The sequence below is a fragment of the Amblyomma mixtum genome, chromosome 4 (assembly GCF_055824585.1).
Source record: "Amblyomma mixtum isolate Tamu chromosome 4, ASM5582458v1, whole genome shotgun sequence".
NCBI classification, from domain to species: domain Eukaryota; kingdom Metazoa; phylum Arthropoda; class Arachnida; order Ixodida; family Ixodidae; genus Amblyomma; species Amblyomma mixtum.
This window is the reverse complement of record NC_143015.1, coordinates 29,317,828-29,338,093: the sequence shown is the minus strand read 5'-3', so window position 1 is coordinate 29,338,093 and position 20,266 is coordinate 29,317,828. Positions and strand designations below refer to the sequence as shown.

At 44.8% G+C, this 20,266-nt stretch overlaps 1 protein-coding gene across 1 annotated transcript in view; it reads left to right on the top strand.

Annotated features, from left to right (window-relative positions):
- Positions 1–20,266, top strand: part of LOC149346042 (fatty acid synthase-like) — a 99,414-nt gene that overhangs the window by 36,953 nt on the left and 42,195 nt on the right. The window contains exons 4-8 of the mRNA XM_089585337.1: positions 5,238–5,360; positions 13,211–13,444; positions 16,705–17,006; positions 18,240–18,626; positions 19,254–19,443. Of these exons, the coding sequence (XP_089441463.1) occupies positions 5,238–5,360; positions 13,211–13,444; positions 16,705–17,006; positions 18,240–18,626; positions 19,254–19,443 (1,236 nt within the window). The remainder of the gene's footprint in view (positions 1–5,237; positions 5,361–13,210; positions 13,445–16,704; positions 17,007–18,239; positions 18,627–19,253; positions 19,444–20,266) is intronic.

Below are 20,266 nucleotides of genomic sequence, written 5' to 3'. Positions count from 1 at the left end.
AACAGAAGGGCCTAGCTAGCGCAGAGGAAGTACTACTGCCAGAAACTCTGCTTGAAAAATAAGGGTGAAATCCGGAAGGCGCACCCAAAAAGACCAGTCTAAACGCGGACAGAAAATTCCCACACCTGCCTTTTCATTTCATTGCGAGGCGTTGCAACTTTTATAGGAAAGGACCTTAAATGATCTTCTAATATTCCTTTTACAATACGCGGCGGTAAAAATTTGGCGTTTTGAAGAAAAATGTCAAATCAATGTGGACAGAGGACCCACTGTTTAGTGCTGAAAGGATGTTACGAATTTGCACGTATAAAGGCTCAAGCATTGTTTACACAAACACAACCAGTGGGGTATGAAAACGAGGCCAGTGGACACGAAACAAGGAGGTCGGCCGGCAACAGAAAATGCATTGCGAACGGTGATAATGTGTTTAATAGATGTTGAGGTAAGTCTGCACAGTCAGGAAGTGAAGTCGGGATAAGAGAGGGGGCATGCGGGCTTCAAGGTACAGCACATTGGTGACCACAAATTTGGGGAGGCCAAGGCACATCCGAAGCACTTCCCTCTCCCAAAGAATAAAAGTACGAAGTTTGTATGTAGCCGAGCCTGAAAACAACACAGAGTCAAATTCTAAAATGGGCCTCACATACATTATGTAAATCATTAGTAGCGCATCCCTGCGCTTGTCATGCCTGTGACTGCATAATCTACGTAACATGCCCACGGCACGAGCCCCTTTCACAGCGAAATGGCCAATGTGAGGCCTCCAGGAGAATTTGTCGTCACAAATGACGCCTAGGTTTTTTAAGGATTGAACCTGAGGTATTGGTTGAAATTTACATGTTAGAGAGACCAATACAGGATCGTGTGTAGGAAAGACAAGGACGGCGCACTTAACATTTAACGTCAGGTGTAAACTGGTGAGCCGCCGTGGTGGCTCATTGGTTATGGTGCTCGGCTGCTGACACGAAAGACGCGGGTTCGATCCCGGCCGCGGCGGTCGAATTTCTTTGGAGGAGAAATTCTAGGGGCCCGTGTACTGTGCAATGTCAGTGCACGTTAAAGAACCCCAGGTGGTCGAAATTTCCGGAGCCCTCCACTACGGCGTCCCTCATAGCCTTAGTCGCTTTGGAACGTTAAACCCCATAAACCAAACCAAACCAAACTGCATCAAAGAGTGCTCAAGAGTACTCAAATATGATTGTAATTCACCATAAACGGAATGTGTATCAGGCGCAGCCGCAAAAAAAAACGTAATGCCATCCGCATAGACGTAAGTACGAATATGGCGATGTCGAGGAATGGAGCTGAGCAGAATATTAAACACAGAGGTGAAAGGACAGCTCCTTGCGGAATACCTCTCGTCTGTTTGTATCTCTCGGAATGAACACCATTATGGACGCAGAAGAATACCCTGTTATGCAGAAATGCAGATATCCCAGAAACTAAATATTCTGGAAACTAAAAGGACTGTAATCTATTTACTGCGATGGAATGCTCTACACTTTCGTAAGCTTTAAAGACGTCAAACGTAACCAAAGCAGAGTAAAGGCGTTGACGACGTGCAAGAATATTACGAATATTTAGACGTATACATGTGTATTCTGTATCGAACATCGTGGCCGGAAGGCGAGTTGGCACGGGCTGAGAATATTTCTGCGGTCCACGAAGGCGGAAACCCGAATAACTAACCCCCTTTATATTAATTTTACCACGTTTGATGTTAAAGAAAGAGGACTGATATTTTCGAATTCATAGCCACCAGTCTGTTTTTCAAGTAAAGGACCTTGGCCAGCTTGGATCCACTCAGGGGGATCCAAGCGTGTTTGATAGAATAGTTCACCATGTGTAACAAGGAGTCTGGAGACTCCTGAAATAGAATCCTGAGCGTCTTGGAAGTGACGCCATCAGGACCGAGACCAGTAACTGGCAATCTCTGAACAACTTGAGACAGCTCCGAAAATTAACTTTAGAGACATAATTATTCGACAGCATGAGACATAAAGGTAGTAGAGACGAGAATCGCTTTTTGAGACCCGTGGCAATTCATTAAACCGCCTCGATAGCTTCTTTAGGTGGCATAACTAATGACTGTAAATAACGAGAGGTCAGGATCTGTTTTCTAGACCATAGATAGCCGAATAGTGCACGTCGGTTGCCCGACTTGGAAAGATCATCGAAACGTTCTGAGTCATATTTGTCTTTCGCGATAGACACTGTGCGTTCAAATGTTGCTGCTATGAATTTATAATCATTCCAGTTATTTGCGTATTATTTATAAAGAAGCTGCTTTTCCCCGTCTGTAATCTCTTACAGTCCGCATTCCATCAATGATTTCAGGAATTCCCGTTTGATAGCCGCACCAGGAACTCCGACTTTTTACGGCATCCCTCTGTAGCCAGGCATATGCTTGTTGACTGGTGGTGCTCTTTGATGTAGAAAGTGACCCAAGGGCAGAGAGTAACCTCGTCTGAAATTTGTCATAATTTACATGTGACTACAACGGAGAAGATGCAGAAGTTACACCACATATGATATATCAAAAGCGATAGGTATATGGTCACTCGTGGTGCCGGAAATAAAAGGAGACCAATTCGTTACCCCAATTCCCAATTCCAGGACTGCTGAATGTAAATTATTAAACAGATTCAGACTAGGAGCGAAGTTAAGTGGCCGATCCTGAATTTGAACACATATAGCCGTTATCAAAAACCCAGTTCCAAAGGCGCTTCCCGCATAATTTATTCCGATAACCCCTCGACACATGGTGTGAATTGAAATCGCCAGTCATGACAACTGGGTTTCTACAGCTAGTGAGAAGCATGTTCAGAAATAATTATTCACTAGGGAAATGAAAACCACCCAGGAATAACAAAGTCTAATGCCAATATCTCACAGTCAGGGGGCATTTGCTGAAAAGATATCTTAGCCCTGTGGCAAAATTTTGAACAGACTAAAATTAGCAAAGCCCCGCCTCGTAAATGGCGATCTAGGCAAAATTAAAAATAATTTTTAAAATGAAATTGTCGGTTGAAAGCCATATTTCATGAAGAATTATGCATCCGGATTAGGCTGGGAAGAAATGCAGTGTAAGCCTGTTGAAGCTGTAAGAATGGAGCAACAGTTCCACTGTAGAACTTGCCACGACGCTATGGTTGCGAAACCCTAGCGACATCAACTGCCTGATCTAAAGTGGTGTCCTTAGGCTTAGTGCCAAGCTGCTGCTTCTTCGATTTGGCCTGCGGACGCGGAGAAGCAGACAAATGAGGCATGGGAACCCGCGGTGCTTGAGAACCCGTGCATCAGGCTCCATCGTCTCAGAATCATAGATGATTGAAGTATCCGAGTCAACTACAGTGGTAGGGGCAGTAGTTCGTTCCTGGGACTGTGATGTTTCAGGTAGCGTACAACGGGTAACAGGAGAGGGAGATTCTGTCGAGAGAGAGGCCAAACCGGCCTGCACGGCATTGGTAAGCTGAGTCGCTAGAACCTTAGTAAGTCGTTCCGAAACACTTGCAAACAATCCTCTCAACCATTTTAGCCATGGAAGCCTTCAAAGTAGGCGCAATTGGTTGAGACAGCGTCGAGTCTAACATGACTCGTTGACGAGCGGTCACACCTGCCTAACCGCTGGCCCGCTCTTTCCCCTCTAATATAGCGTCTCGGCGCGAAGAGCGTTCCTTGTCAATAATCTCAAGAATTTGAATTTCCTGCGCTCGAGAGGGACAGTTGGAGGAGTTTGCAGCGTGGGCGCGACCACGAAGGCAGCACTTCTCGTTCTGCTCAGAGCAGGTGCTGGATGCATAACCGTCTCCACAGTTCCAACACCGCAAGGTGGATTAGCAACCGCCGGCCCTATGGCCATAGCGCCAACAGTTGTTCTACTGCAGACGCCTAGACGATAATTGGTCAACTCCAAAAATTAAAGGCCATGCCTTGATTTCAGTGTGGCAGGAAGTCCCGGCAGAGGTGGCAATCACAGATTCTGTAGGTACCCGCATGCTGCCAACATCCCGGCTACAGCGGTGCTCAGCAACAACACCTGCGGCGGACAGCAGATCAAGAATCTCTGCTAGAGTCAGGGAAGAGTCTACGCCTCGAATATTGCCTTTTGTACAAGCCACATGGGGAGAGATAAAGGAGCTTATCCGAAGTGTGGAAAAGGATGCGGAAGTTAGAATATCTCTGACACAGGCGAGGTCTGGCGATCTGCACAGAATCCTGCCGCGTCCAAATTGGCGGACCTCAGAGATGGTCTCGTAATGAGAAGTGGCTGACTGGAGCGGAGCCCGAACGACTCGAGGGTTGGTCAGCTTGATAGCGCCACCACCCTTAGACAACAGCGCAGCAGGGATGCTGCTGGTGCCTCTGCGCAAAAATGTCTCCAAGGGCAGGACATCATGGGATAGGGAAGCTGACCAGGAGTAGCACCGATAAATTTTTTGCACATAGAGTGCCCGGTCTCGAAACCACATTCAGAAAGCCACTAATGTTTGGCGATGATGAAGTAACAGTCTCTGCCTGCGACACTAACACATGCTCGACCGTGCGTATGCTCCATTTAAAAAGATGCCAACAAGTGCAGCATGCTCGACGGACTGCTGGTGAGAGGTTTACTCCGTCTGTTAAAATCTTTGAGTAATGATGATTTCTCTTTACCTTTAAAATCAAATTTAGTTAGGGCTATCCAGCTTCACATGCATGAGTCGCCGGAATTCTTATCCTCTAATAGAGTGCAAACGAGAAGATGATGAATTAAGTGGTGTGAATTAACCACGTCGCATTTTGAGAAGTAGTGTGCCTGGAAGAGCGCAGTTCAATAAACATCGCTAGGGCCATCCTTGACGCTCAGACGGCGGCAACACTGCGTTCAAATTTTCGTGCCACCAGAAACACACAAGCATTACAAAAAGTAGGGCCCACAAGTACTGCCGGCGGCCCGGTTCGTCCTTTCCAGGGATGAAGGCCTCTAAAGAGGTGGCGTCCGTCTTTAAGGTCATACGGTATTATATTGTGACGATTCTTGACTCTTTCGAAACATCCATTTACTCTCCCTTGCTACTGCCTTTGACGCGACTGTGGAGTATGTGACTCCATGCGCAACAAATGGCAAAAACCATAAAAATCGATCAGGACCGATGCGTTATAGAATACAGCCGGGGAAGGTGTACTGCTTTATTTTTCTCTCCAGCTAACGCTAAAAATACAGCGAATTGTGGCTGCGTTTCCACTTGTTCTAGGCAATGGATACGTTCGAAGCGAAACAGTGGGCGTGTTCTTTCTTCAGCGAGCGATGGACGCCCGTCGAATATACGTCAAAATCAGCCATGTCAAGGCTTACTGCGACGGCTACAAGAGTCAAGGTAAGAGAAGTTTTGCTGGTCACGTTCGGAAACACGGAGTGTATAATCGTCCGATGCGCTGCAGCTATGCGCTCCTGTTCTAGACACCCATGGTGTTCTTCTCAGTGCCTTCCTTTTGCCGCGCTTTTCTGAAGTAAAACATATTGCTTCAGCGTGTTTTCTTATTATGGTCAGAGATTTGATTCGGAAATGCTTACTCTGGAAAATAATCTTGTTTATGCCTTTCGGCGGGCTTTTAAAGTAATAGAAAAAGAAACAGGATAGCAACTACATTGTCTACGCCATGTTTTATTTATTTGGCCCATGGCATTGTGCGGCTATTTTAGTCTGGTTGAAAAAGCCAGCGGAAAACTAATAATGCGAAGCATGGTGAGGTACATCGTGACGTCTCAGTTGGGAATGAACTGGTCGAATACACGCGGTTCGCACGACTACACCTATCCATTTTGCCCCTTTATACTCAGATTTCTTTTATGCGCACAGAAAGACGACACAATAAGACAAGGTAGACAGGACGGAGCGCAAACCGCAAATAAAAGAAATCTGAGTATGAACCAACTAGCCCCACAAAGTATATTACTGCCCCTTTATAGTCCCGCCCCTCCGACCTCACAACGGGCCTCCACGCCGCTTCGCGCCATGCGCTCTCCGAAGTCCATACTGGTGACTTTGTACACGTTAGACATTTCTTAGAACCGCCCTCCACTAGACCTGATGTGATATCCGCCTTCACCGCCATGCACGCCTAAAACCCAACCGATATTAATCACTAGTTGTGACACTACTTACTCAGAAAAATGCTCATGCAAATGCTACGCATGCTAGGAGAAAGAAATTGTAGGCAAATGTAAAATAACGAAAATAGTTCCATTCCAGAGGTACCAATATATATATATATATATATATATATATATCTATATATTGAAACAATTTGTGAACGTTATTGTGCAGTGTTGTTCATGCTACTCAGAGAATCCGCTCGCGAATTTTTGCAGAAAAATAATACCATTTTAATTTTTTATGTTCATCAAAGCGTGCGATACTAAGCTATGATTGTGGGGATGACGGCTTTTTGTGGACAGGTGGTAGCTGCACGTAGGTTGGATAAATTTTTAGTGAAGGGCCTAATGAAAAGTGCCACCTGGTGCAGCAGCAAAACTGAAAACGCATTGATTTTTGTCTCCTCGTTAAAATAGGACTCATTCTTATCTCATTTCCATACTACTTAAACCAGAAAAAGTTCATTCATTCATTCATTCATTCATTCATTCATTCATTCATTCATTCATTCATTCATTCATTCATTCATTCATTCATTCATTCATTCATTCATTCATTTTATTTGTTCTTCACAACATGACGTACACATTGTGAAAGGGGCCAAGAATAAAAGCCGTTCCTTCACGGCTTGAAAAAATCTTGGTCCCCCTGTCATTGACGGCAACGAAGCAACAAAATCCAGAAACAAATGTAAACTATTCTCATTTAGCCCCAGGCTAAATGAGAATAGTTTATGTAGGAGGAAAATAAGGCATAATAAATTGCTAGTTTTGCAGACATTGGAAAGACATAATGATTTCGATTGAGTATACCTGTTACGGAACATAATTTCTGCAAGATATTGTTTACGTGGTCATCCCATTGCAACGTCTTGGAAAATAAAACGCCCAAAACCTTTATAGCTTCGACCACCTCAATCCTTGTGCCTCTAAATAGAAGATCGTAATCGGTATATAGCTGCTTACCCTTGGGGTGAAAAATTACTCCCTTTTTTATATTAATATTTAGTTGACTACTGTCTGTCCAAGCTTCCAACTTTTTTAAGGCTATGTTTCTTTTAACGAACGCTTCAGCACAAGAGGCTGAAGGCACAAATATACTAGTGTCGTCTGCATATATAACAAACTTCAGGTAGTTAAGAAGAAGAGCCTCTTCAGTTGCGCTGCAGTTGCAGTTCAGTTCAGCTGCAGTTCAGCTTCAGTTCAGCTGCAGTTGCGCTCTTTCAGTCTCCCTCGTGTTTTCCTGTGTATGTCTTTTGTGCGCAATTCGTTCCTACAACAAACTTCAGGTCAGATGATATACATACTATGTCATTAATGTATAAATTAAAGAGTAAGGGACCAAGAATACTTCCTTGGGGTACGCCTGCGACTATTGCTTTCTGATTAGATATTAAATGGCTTACTTGGACAAATTGTTTTCTGTGAGAGAGATAACTAATTAACATATTAAGTGCATGTCCTCAGATACCGCAGTGATGTAATTTATCAAAAAGAATAGAGTGATTAATGTTGTCAAAAGCCTGCGTAAAGTCAACAAAAATCCCCAGAACATAGTTCTTATACTCAAAGTTTTGCAAGAAGTTTTGATCAAGAAGTGCCAGTTCTGTACACGGATGTTTTTGGAAGCCATAGTGCGATTTTGTGATTATATCATATTTGTGGCAGAAATGTGAAAGTTGTTTGAACAGGATTTTTTCCAGACCTTTAGAAAACACAGGCAATATTGATATGGGGCGGTAGTTCGAAACATCTCGGTTATCAGCTTTTTTTTTGTATAGCGGAATCACTCGAGCCACTTGCATTTTTGTTGGGTAAACTGCAGTTGAAAGGCAAAGATTATATATGTAGGTTAGTATGGGACTTATAACATCAAGAACATATTTCACTGGACTAATTTGCACATCGTCAGCGTCGCAGCTACGCGAATTTTTCAAATTTGCAAACACAGAGCAAACTTCTAGAATGTCGGTTGGTTCTAAGAAAAAATGGCTGAGGCTTAGCTTAGGTTAAGCCTAGTCAGATGCGAATCATATTGTCGCCGAGTTGCATATCGAGTACGCCGCTTGGCTAGACGTTCTTCACGCTCTTCATCAGTCTCTGTAGCACGCCGCAACTTTTGTTTCTCATTCCAACGAGCAGCCCTGTCTCCAGGAGGCATCTCTATCGCGTGTACGCCTAGCAGAGGCAGGCGCACCCCCTTGTATACCGCCGCTCCAGCATCACGTGTTCACTACAGCGCACCTAGCGGCAGAAGCAGGAAACACATTGGTCGCGACGCCTCGCGCGACGGCGCGAGCTGGGGCCCCGTTTCTCCTATGTCGTTACGTCACGCATCACGTGGTCCTCCTTGGTCGCGACGCCTCGCGCGACGGCGTGAGCTGGGCCCCCGTTTCTCATCTGCTGTGACGTCACGCACCACGTGGTCATCCTTGGTCACGACGCCTCGCGCGACGGCGCGAGTTGGGCCCCCGTTTTTCATCTGCTGTGACGTCACGCATCACGTGGTATGACATGGAGGTCACGAAAGGTCAATGGTAACGACACCGCCGCGCTCGAGGAGCTGGGTTGGGCTATTTTAGTATGCTTCGCATAAAAGTATTATTGTTAGCTGCACCTTGCATTGTGTTGTTTCCTGAAGGGCGTGCAGTCGCATTCCTATTAACAAAGAACTCGTTAATGACATTAACCATTGCGTCCCCTCTCAGCGTTTTTCCGTCATGTATAATCTCTACTACAGAATCTTTCCTGCCCACGTACCATAAGAGCATTCATCTTACTCCATAATTCACTCATTCAACCTGAGCACATAGAAAAGTACCGAAAGTAGTAGGTGTCCCTGCCCTTTTTCAGTTCTTTATTTAAAACATTACGGAAACGTTTAAATGCTAGAAGGTCCACCTCTTTACGGGAATTCATAAATGTTTTTGAAAAGTCGATATTTTTTATGGATTTTTTTGTGAAGTTCACGGGTCATCCAAGGCTTTTATAGTTTTTGTTTTATACACACTCCTTACGAATGAAATGCTTGTTATAGATACATATGAAACGACCCATAAACGCTTCATATGCAGCATTCTCATCAGCAATGTTCCGAATGTAGTCCCAGCTTGTAGTTTTTAACTCTGTACGGAAAGAGTCTGTGATTTCTGTGAAATCAACTGAGAAAACATCGCAGAGCTCTTTGTTGTACTAAAGGGATTAGTGTCAACCTTACAACATATTGCCATATGGTCACTAATGGAACAGGTAAGAATAGCTGTAGTAATGGAACCTTTATCATAATTAGCTAGGAACAAATTTATAGTACTTTCTGAAGTAGGTGTCAATCGAGTAGCCATATTTATAAGGTTTGAGCAGGCATTGCTACTAAGCAGATTTTCACATTCAACTTTTCTGGAGGTATTACATGCCATGTCAATATTAAAATCAATGCCAATAATGACATTGTAAGACAGGCCTTCGGCTCTCGAACCTTGGGCGGCTGGCGTGAGGAAGAAGAGGACGAAGACAGCGGCGCCGATGCTCGAGCGTGTGCGCTGATCGTTGCCGCTGGGACTGATCGCTGCCTCTGGACTGAGCCGGGACGTACCGCTAGCCGTTCGCGACGCAGCGCCTTCGTAGACGTCCTACACTACACTTATAGTGATTTTCATTTACAAATGTTAACATATTGTCTAGGAATTCAAAAAAAATCACACAAATTGCCATCTGGAGGACGGTAGCATGCTGCGATAGTGATATCTTTTGCCTGCACACATACAATTTCGTAACTATCTGTAACAGCAGAAAAGTCTGGCAATGAACGGGCTTGTAAGGAGTTTTCTACAAGAAGAGATACGCCCCCACCACGGCACTTGGTTCTATGAACATAAAATGTTTTTATGTTAGGAAGGTAAAACGCATCCGTTTCATGAGCTTGCCTGGTCTCGGTAAACATTAGTGCATTGAAGCAATTCTGTATTCTGTTATATAAGCACGCAAGTTCAGCAGTTTTGTTTTGTAGGGACTGAACGTTTAAATGGAAACAACGCAGGAGAGTGTCTCTATTTCCATATTCTTTGGTTAGCTCATCCAAAGATATGTATCCCAAATGCGCCATTGAACTTGGAATTTAGACAGAACAAAGGCAACACAGCGCAGACTCAAGACTCAGGTGACCAGGTTTGAGAGTTCACTTTCACATTTGATGACTACGGCGGAGTCTCCGGGCCTTCTGCGCACCAGGACCTTCCCGTTCGTGTGCCAGGCAAAGTCATAGTTATGAGATTTGGCCCATGCCTTGACAGCTACCAGGAGCGCTTTTGAACGTTTTGTCATGTTTTCTGTGATATATCTTTTTCCTTCGGCATCCCTCAGAGCTTTTATTTTTTCCAACCATGCATCTCTTAGGCCCTGGCGCGCAAACCTCACGATCACGGCTTTTGTGTTCCCGGACTTCGCGAGCAGCCTATGAACAGCCAGAACGTCCTCCTTTACGAGTTGTTGCATGTTCAACTCGTCCGCAAGTTCATTGACTTTAGCATGGAGGTCTTCATCTTGAGATTCCGCTAGACCATGTATTTCGATGTTTAACCGCCTACTCCGCCACTCAGGATCGTCAACATCCATTTGTAATTGCGCCAGTCTCCCGACGTCTTCCTCTCTCTCAATTCGGTCAATTCGTGCCTTAATGTCTTTTATTTCCTTTCCCTGTTGCTTTAACTTTTCTTGCACTGTATCGAACGGGTTCGACAACATCTGGATCGATTGTTCAATGCCATCTACTTTCTCTGTTTGCTGGGAGAAGGTTTGACAATTTCCGATTGATCTCTAATACGAGGGACTTTATTTCAGCGTCCTCCTTTCCAAAAGCCACGGGACCGTCGTCCCGAGCGCCACTTGGTGTGCACATTGCACATTTCCAGGACTTTTTGCTTTTTTTAGAGTTGAACGCTTCTTCCGTCATACCAGAACACTCAACAGCATGAAAGTGAAATTTGCAGTCACAGCAAACTATTGAATGCTTGATTGCTGACAGTCAACCCTCTAGAAGTAGATGAGAAGTCTTACTTATGCTGTGGGATGCTCATATTGAGCATCTACAGACCAAGTTGTCTCGTACAGTCGGAATTCTTAGAAAACTGCAATATATGCTACCTGAGAGAACCAAGCTTCTTTTGTATATCGCACTGTTCGAATCCAATATAAGATATTGTAACTTAATCCGGGGCAGCACTACAGCCACCAATAGAAACAAGCTGTTAACGGTACAAAAAACCGCGCTGAAAGCAATAGCAAATTTGCCTTCTTTTTCGTCTTCTCGGCCTTTATACTCAAAATATAATATAATTAAAGTTTTCTCGTTTTATAATTTTCGCCTCCTCCAACTGTACAAAGCCTTGTCCGAACGTCGAATGCCGTTCTTAGAAGAAACTCTCAATTTGCGCGAAAATACGCACTCCCATCTAACTCGCCATCATGAAGTTTGGTATGTTCCACGTCCTCGCACTGATTACGGATTTCAGACACTAAATTACGCCCTACCTACTTTGCTTAATCAATTTCACCTGCCAAGCTCTTCCGCTCGTTTGCCTTCGAACAAACAGATGAAAACTTTATTTTTATGAAAACTTTATTTTTATAATATTTGCTAGTCTTGCCTTTGCGATGCCTTGATTGCTCTTTGTATTGGAATGTGTTTGCTTTGAAATGCCTTTTTCTTTTGTATGTGATGTAAAATATATTATGTTGATTGCTTTTTCGGTTGCGGATAAACCGTACATTCTTATTTGTTCGATTTCTTTTTTTTTCAGTTCAAATTGTGAACTAAGTGCTTTGTATGTATGCTCTATATGGTTTCATTATCCCTGCCGCCGATGTAGTTAGGGGGAAGGGAACGTTGTCAAGCCGCAATATTGCGGCTTTCTTTCCCTCCTCCTCAGCCATGTGATTTTCTTTACATGTCTGGAATAAAGTTGACTTGACTTGACTTGACTAATAAGTTTTGTATCACTAAGATAAACTGGTTGAGGCACCCGTTCTACTTATAGTGACTTTCTGGAATAGTTTTTTCCTCTTTGGATGGATGATCGAGAGCGCCCAGAGAAAGCAACGCAGGAGAACCAATAAATTTCTCGAATTTACAGAGATGCGCCATTGCATGTGCGAATGTCTTAAAACGCGTTTTTCCACAAACGAAATGTTATAATTTGGAAACTGTTTATTTTGCCGTACGTTTGCCTAAAAGAAACATCAATTCGGAATGCGGGAATAGAGCTGCACCACAATCCAGTGGTCAGGGTGGAAACTTAAGTCAGTACCGTCGAAAAGTTTTTACCGGTGCAGTGGCAGCTGACTAGAAATCGCTGACAATCTTGATCACAATGCTGTAATGTGTCCCTACAGATCGCGAAGCCTCTGAAAAAGGAGTGAAGGTTTCAGAATCTGACGGAAAGTCAAAACTTTCCGCTTATGTGGAAAGAATTGTTTGCAGCTCTAAATTTGTTTTTCATACACCTTTGATTGTAAGCGCTCGGTGCTGGCCATGCATTTAACGAATAAGCCATTGTTGTCGTTTTCAATAAATACGGCAGGTGATCGAACCGACATTTTCGATCAAGCACTTGCAAAAGCCGAATACAAATTTCGGATTTCTCGGCATTTACTTAGACAAAGAACCACTGCAGTGTAAGTTTTTCCTCTGAGGAACTCCATCGAACACTGCGCAGAAAACAACCGTGCTTCCTGCTCGGGCGTGGTACGTATCGGGAGCGGCTGGGAACACTCTGGCGTGCCATGCTATTTCACATAATCTACATCCAAAACGTATCCAAAGCATCTGCTCTCGTAACGAATAGCCCTGTTCTACTATGCTGAAAGCTGCTACACTTGTGCTTGGTTTGTACCCTAGAAAAATTATAAATTAAAACTTTTATGTTCCACTAAAAAATGAAGGATATTTAATTGATGAAATCGGCTAAAAATCCTCAGGCAGTTTCAGATTTGCTCAAAGCGGTAGTGAATCCGTGTCTAGGGTCGTTGAGAGGGCAAGTAACAGACGTCGTAAGTGCCTTTCGTGCTTTTTTCTAGGATTCGTTCACCCTTCGAGCGAAGCGCAAGAAAAGCTTCTCAGAGCCGCCTACGCCGAGGCGAAGGTGGATCTGTACGATGTCGGCTACGTCGAAGCCCACGGCACCGGAACGCCGGCGGGCGATAGCCATGAGTTGTGCGCCATCAGCAACGTGTTCTGTCGGAAGGGGTGCGACAAGACTCTCAAGGTTGGAGCCGTCAAGAGCAACGTAGGACACGCCGAAGCTGCCTCCGGTAAAGGAAACTGCGCGTCGCAATCTGTGTTTGTTATTCACAAGTTTTAGTGAATTATCTCTGCACTAGGAACACAGGAGTAGTCATTACTCTACTGCGTATTTCACGTCCTTAAATCGGTCTAATTTAAATGAATGAATGAATGAATGAATGAATGAATGAATGAATGAATGAATGAATGAATGAATGAATGAATGAATGAATGAATGAATGAATGAAATTAGCTAGCCAGTCGGTCTGCGCAAAACACAGCATTTGACACGGTGCACCGCAGCCACAAATTTAGCGGCAACCACAACGTGTTCTCGAAACTAGTCGCAACAAGCTAGTAGTGTGGTATTTCTTTGCGTAAGGAGTGCAGCGGAGGAAAGTTTCGTTGAGTTCCAAGCAAGTATATGCGACCTGTTTCACTTCTGCAGTGTGACTAAGAAAGTCGTTTAAAATTACTTAATTGCTACTTGACATGGACTTCGGGACCATCAGAGATGCATGCGTCGGCCAGCTGAGGTGAATGTACCGCCATGAACTCACTGCCAAGAAAAGTGACAGATATATTGAAAAGTACGTCCGAAGAGTTTCAAGATTGGCATTTTAAGAGCGCTGCTGCTCCTCGTTCCCACTGAACCACCCCATTCACAATCAAGATAGGTAAATAGTTTTTCTTTTCATCACAGCATCGACTACATCAGTCTACGCCATTAGCGTAGAGAAGCGACCATCCCCAGAGTTTGTCGATTGTCACTTGAGCAAGGTTAACTGCCTTTCACATGCACCAAAAAACTTCGCTTTACCGTGAACAAGAAAGGCAAAGCGCGCCCGAATCGACAATTTTAACTGGGCTATTAACTAGAACAAAGGTTACTAGTGGTGCACCTTCTAGGGGAGAATTAAGCTATACAGAGGTGCTTTGGGATGAACCTCGACAGCGGAATCCTATGCATAACCCGACCTAAGTATGATGCCATGATGCACGTCACTCAGAAAAGACTAGAAATGAAGATGAATAGCGCCAGCTGTGTTCTGCGCAGATATATGGTGCAGGCTGAGAGGGAAGGGACTGCTCGACGGTTTACAATTAGAACACACGCGAGCTGGTCAATGGTTTTTGAAGAACAGCAGCACAGGAGCCAGAAGCAACAGGATAGTGGGCTTTAGTTAGTTAATTTATCGTACCATTTCTCTGCGTTGCGGGGGAATGTTAAAGTCATGCACTGTGTGCTGAACTGGAGGCGTCACCCACAGCGCGGCGTAGTTTGCGATGCGTGGGCTGTGGTTTAATTTAAGGTATACTGAGGAAATATCCAACAAATGTTTATTCTTAGCGAAAATTGATTCTACCGCCTTTCTTGGGTATGTTCCCCTTGGTCAGACAACCAGAGACGCATTTCAGGGATGTCGTTTCTGCTGAAGGACGAATCCCAACATAAAAACGTAGCAACTGTTTATTCAATTAGCGGTGGCAGCGGACGAGCATACCAACGCTACGCTCGTCTCGGTAGCGGAAGGAAAAAGCCCCCCTTCCCAGTCGGGCAGCCTGTTTTTTGTAGCCACCGTCGGCGACCCATGCCTCGGGTGGCGCTGCGGTGGCGCTTCCGTGGCGCTGAGTTTTATCGGTAACGCAGTCTAGCGTGTGGCCGTGTTACGCTGTGCCGGATGACAACAAGGCGGAGGCGGCGCGGGAATATGCGTAGAGTGTGTCGCCCCGCATTCATTGCTGACAAAACTGCATTGGAATATTTAGCTGCCAGCCGATTTAAGCCCTTGACTTCAATGCATAGAAGGGCTCCGTGATGAGCATTTTGGTATGAATACCGATATAGCCTCCAGGTCCAGAAGACGTTGTCGATGCTGCGCAGTTTGCTTAAGAAATAAATAAGTGATTGCAAAACCCGTATTTGTTTCCCTTGGGTGTTTACTTGCTCAAAACATTTTTGATCGAAAGTAGCGAAATTGTCTTTAGAATGCGGTGACCGAACAATGAAGGCACAACTCAATTCTTCTTCAGTGTGCCTTTAAATTGATTTGCTCATAGAAGGTTGTGGCCAGGTACTACACCAGGGTGCCCAAATCCTGTTCTGGTGAGGAAGTGCGTTGTCGGTGCTGGTCACCGAGATCAGGCTGCACCCCAGACCTGGTTATGCTATTCCATCGACACACGGAGGTCTTTTTTTTAGACTCTGTGGAGAACTGCGCGGCACTGCCTGCACGCGAGGCGGATGCTCTACCTCTACGTAATCGCTGCGAAGGCAAGATAACCACTGGTCACTAAGGGTAATGGAATGGGTCCCATGAGAAGGCAAGCTAGCGAGGGGTGGTAGAGAGTTCGGTGGACGGATGAGATAAAGAAGTTTATGGCGATACTGTAGCCGAAGCTGGCAAAGGACATGGTTAATTGGAGAGACAAGGAAGAGGGCTTTGCCCTGCAGTGGGCGGAGTCAGGAAAAATGCAATGGGCATAGTCAGGCGTAGAAAGGAAAAATATTTACACAGGCCCTATTATGTCTCTTCTTGTATTGATCATTGCTATAAAATTTTGGAATACCGTACCAGAGCTAATATGTATGCAAATTCACTTTTGTACTTTCTATCAATGAATGGAATCGCCTTTCAGGTGAGCAAGTGTGGTGTACGCGTAAGAGTGAAGATGTGTTTTTTCATCATTTTAACCCCCCTGCTGTAGCGCCTTCGGGCTAAGCGGGGTAAAAATTGAATAAAGAATAAAATAAAGAATAACGATTATGGTGATGCGCCTTTGAATTTAGTCCAACAGTCTTCACGGACACACAGTGTGTGCTTGGATTAGACAAGCTCAGCCGCATTCCGTGCGATGCTTGTTCAGGCTTCCGGAAATCCTATATTAACTGTCTTCTGAAGCTTGCGATCAATTTGCGATTAAAAGTTGGCAAGCTGATTGTAAGGGCAGCTAAGCCCAGAGAAACATGGTATATAAATGCTTGAACGTTCCAGATATTCATTCGACTCACTTTCTAGCCCGAAGAGAACTGATCAGTAACATTTGTTCCGATCACGCACAAGACAGCCCGGCATATCCTCGTTGCGCGTGTTGACTTTGGTGTGCATGCATTTTCACAGAGCTTCGAAGACATTGAATCAAAGCATATAGAATAGGCTATGATTTGGCCCTCTGCATTATACTTTTACGTCATCTGAAGTACATCGGCCATGTTTTAAGCTGATGAATGTGTACTAGCCGTATCTAAGCTCGTCAATATTCAATGCTGTCCTCTCTCTTCCCGCAGGCGTCAGCTCCATTGCCAAGGTGATTTTGGCCATGGAGACAGGACAAATTGCTGGAAATCTGCACTTCAAAGAAGCGAACCCCAACATACCCTCTTTGCAGGATGGAAGTATCGAAGTTGTGGACAAAAATACTCCGTTCCCTGGCGGTCCAGTTGGCATAAATTCATTCGGGTTGGGGGGCTGCAATGTCCACGTTATTCTTGAGTCAAGACAAGAACCTAACGTGAACAATATTCCGCGGGATAAATGCGACCTTCCGAGGCTTGTTCTTGCAGCTGGACGGAGCGAAGAGTTGCTAATGGTGAGTGTTCTTCTTTTGAGTATCTAAAAGCCGCTATGAAACATTTACTTGTTCAAGAGCTTGTGACAAAATTCTCCTTTATTTCTTACTCGTGGAGAACTTCGACTTCAATTATTGATATTTTCTTACAAACTTATCGATAAAAAATTTATACAAATTTTTCTCACAATTCTCCGAGCCTCCAGGAGATGATTGAATAACAACGACAAGGAATAGAAATATCGGCTCCGCATAAATACTAGAATCACGCAGTTATAGAGAAGTATTACTACTGCGAAGGGGAAATGGTCAATAGAAGCAACAGATGTGTATGAAAAATGCCTAATAAATAAAGTTTGCCGTACAATATAAACAACTCCACGCTAAACATTAACAACTCATATTTGGGACAATTCCAAAATAAAAATATTTGCTCACATTCTCAATATTAAATACGAAAATCGAATTCAGAGCATGACAGATCGAAAGTGGTCTGCAGTGGGTAACAGGAACTAACCGGAAATAGTGATTCCGATGCTGTCTACGCATAAACGAAAAGAGCACTCAGGGTGCTACATCAGGCAGTGCACGAGGCAACGAATTTTCATTGGCTAATTTAACTCGCCCTCGTAGTGCATCTGGCTGACAATGTAGACTCCTTGGAAGAGATAAAAGTGTGCCGCAACTTTTGATTGATTAAGGATTCATCATGATTTTCCTTCGTCGAGGAGACTGCAGATAGCGTTGTTGAAAGTTATGGTATAGGTAAGCCAATGCAGCAGTTGTTGCCTATATGCACAGGCTTTGTGAAAAGTATACAGACCAAGGGGCCTGCTTCTGAGCCATGCACCCTGCCACCTCTTGCATACTCAGGGACCCTAACCTTACGAAGGCGGGAGTAACATACGTCCTTAACCCTCCCAAGCTTAGGACTGTCAAATGTGCTTAAGAGGCCCGCTACACGGCTTGGAAGCAACTTCTTGGGCTGTATACTTTCACAAATACTGCACGTGTTTTGCCTTATTATGAAGTATAAAACCTATTCTGGAAAAGTGTTAGTAAAAATTGCTCCTGAAAAGTTGTATACTTATTTGCTTATTGCTTTATAGCGTGAATATCTTAGTAAGTGCTGTGTGCGCCGTCTGCCAGCGCCTAGTAACGGTTGTAGAGACTTCGTTCAGCAACCTATTAGCTTGTTGACATTGTCCTTTTGCGTACACGATGTGGAAATTGAGATGTGCAGAGTGATTCCAGCGTACACTCAACCGGCTGGAAGATGAAGGACCGCTCCCAGACTCCGCCTACGCGCTTCTCAACCGAGTGGGCCAGCCGAGCGCCAAACACTTTCCCTACCGAGGCTTCGCTGTCATTCCTGTGGACGGCTCCACTAAGGAAGTTGCCAAGGTCGTCGAACAGGCCTCATGCGAGAAACGCCCTCTGTGGTTTGTCTTCACCGGCATGGGCTGCCACTGGAAGGGGATGGGACGCCAGATGATGCAATTCGACGCGTTCGCGCGATCCCTGCGCAAGTCGCACGACTGCCTTTCGCAGTACGGCGTTAACCTCATTGACAGTGTCACCAACGACAAGACAGAAAATCACAGTATGGCGTCCGTGCAGGCCTCAATCGCAGCTGTACAGGTATGTCAAGCCTAGTTGGCAAGCGCCAAATAACGATACCAATATCCCTGAAGAGAAAAGTATACAGCAGCTATTTCTTGCCGGTACTCGCCTATGGAGCAGAAACGTGGAGGCTAACAAACAGGGTTCCGCTTAAGTTAAGGACAACGCAGCGAGCTACGGAAAGAAAAATGATAGGTGTAACGTTAAGAGATCGAAAGCGGGCGCAGTGGGTCAGGGAACAAACGTGGGTTAATGACGTCCTAGTTGAAATCAAGAGGAATAAATGGGCTTGGGCAGGGCATGTCATGCGAAGGCAAGATGCCCGCTGGTCCTTAAGGGTAATGGAGTGGATTTCAAGAGAAGGCAAACGTAGCAGGGGACGGCAGAGAGTTAGGTTGGCGGATGAGGATACGAAGTTCCGGGGATACAGTGGCCGCAGCTGGCAAAGGACAGGGTTAATTGGAGAGACATGGGAGAGGCCTTTGCCCTGCAGTGGGTGTAGTCAGTCTGATGATGATGAATAACGATAGCAAAAAGATAAATCTCTCTGCTGGCCGTTGAACTTTGTGTTGATACCACCGCGTAGTAGCACAAACAAATATTAATTCAATAAATCCCCGCTTTCCTCCTTGTTATCGGCAACAGGTGGCACTAGTAGACACTCTTGGCGCCATCGGCGTTCAGCCGGATGGAATGGTGGGCCATTCTGTAGGGGAAATTGGCTGCGCCTACGCCGACGGCTGCTTGACGGCCGAACAGGCCGTTGTGTGTGCATACTGGCGAGGCCACTGCATCGACATGGGAAAGTTACCTGATGGAGCCATGGCCGCTACAGGTAAGCGCCCTTGTGAAGGACGGTTTTTGAAAGCCATCGACGAGATTGGGCTTTGTTGTAGCTTATAACAAGAAAATTACGGAGGGCACTAAAGACAAGTGCATCCTAAGTGCTTAGGATGCGAAAGGATTTTTTTTTTCGTATCTGATTTTTTTTACCTGTGTACACTCACAAGGCAAGACATATACTAGGTTCACATTTGTTTGCCAAAAAGCGCAGCTTCACGCACATAACCTTGTGTAGTGAGTTGTGTAGTGAGAAAAAAAGCACCGCGGTTGTTTGGCTGATCGATTGCGTGCTCGCCTTGCAATATCAAGTCCTGCGTTCAATTCCCCGCACCTTCCGAATAAATTTTCTTTCGTTGATACCACGGTGACGTCATCGGAGATTTCAGGACCACTGCTGCTGGGGAATGCCGATGCCGCGTTTCGTTGCCCATGAGCCACATAATGCTTTCGCAAGAATAGAACAGCACAGAGGAAAAAATTTTCATGAAACCTAAAGGTACGATAAATAGTTTATTCATGTATTGGCTTATATTCAGCTTCAAAGTCGTGAAAGGACACGCAACCGGTAAAAAGGCGAACATGAAGGACGTGGTGCTAGTGACAGGAAGCGGACAGAATGATTTAGGGAGAATCTAAAGCAAAACACGCCACATGCCACAATGATTGCCGCCGATTGCGCCGACTAGAAAAGAAATAAGCAGTACACAATAACAAAGGCAAGTGTAAAAAATTAAAATTACCAACACATTCATTTAGTAGTTGGTGCTCCCCCCATCTACCCGATTGAAAGGGAATGCCAATAGTATCGATGTATG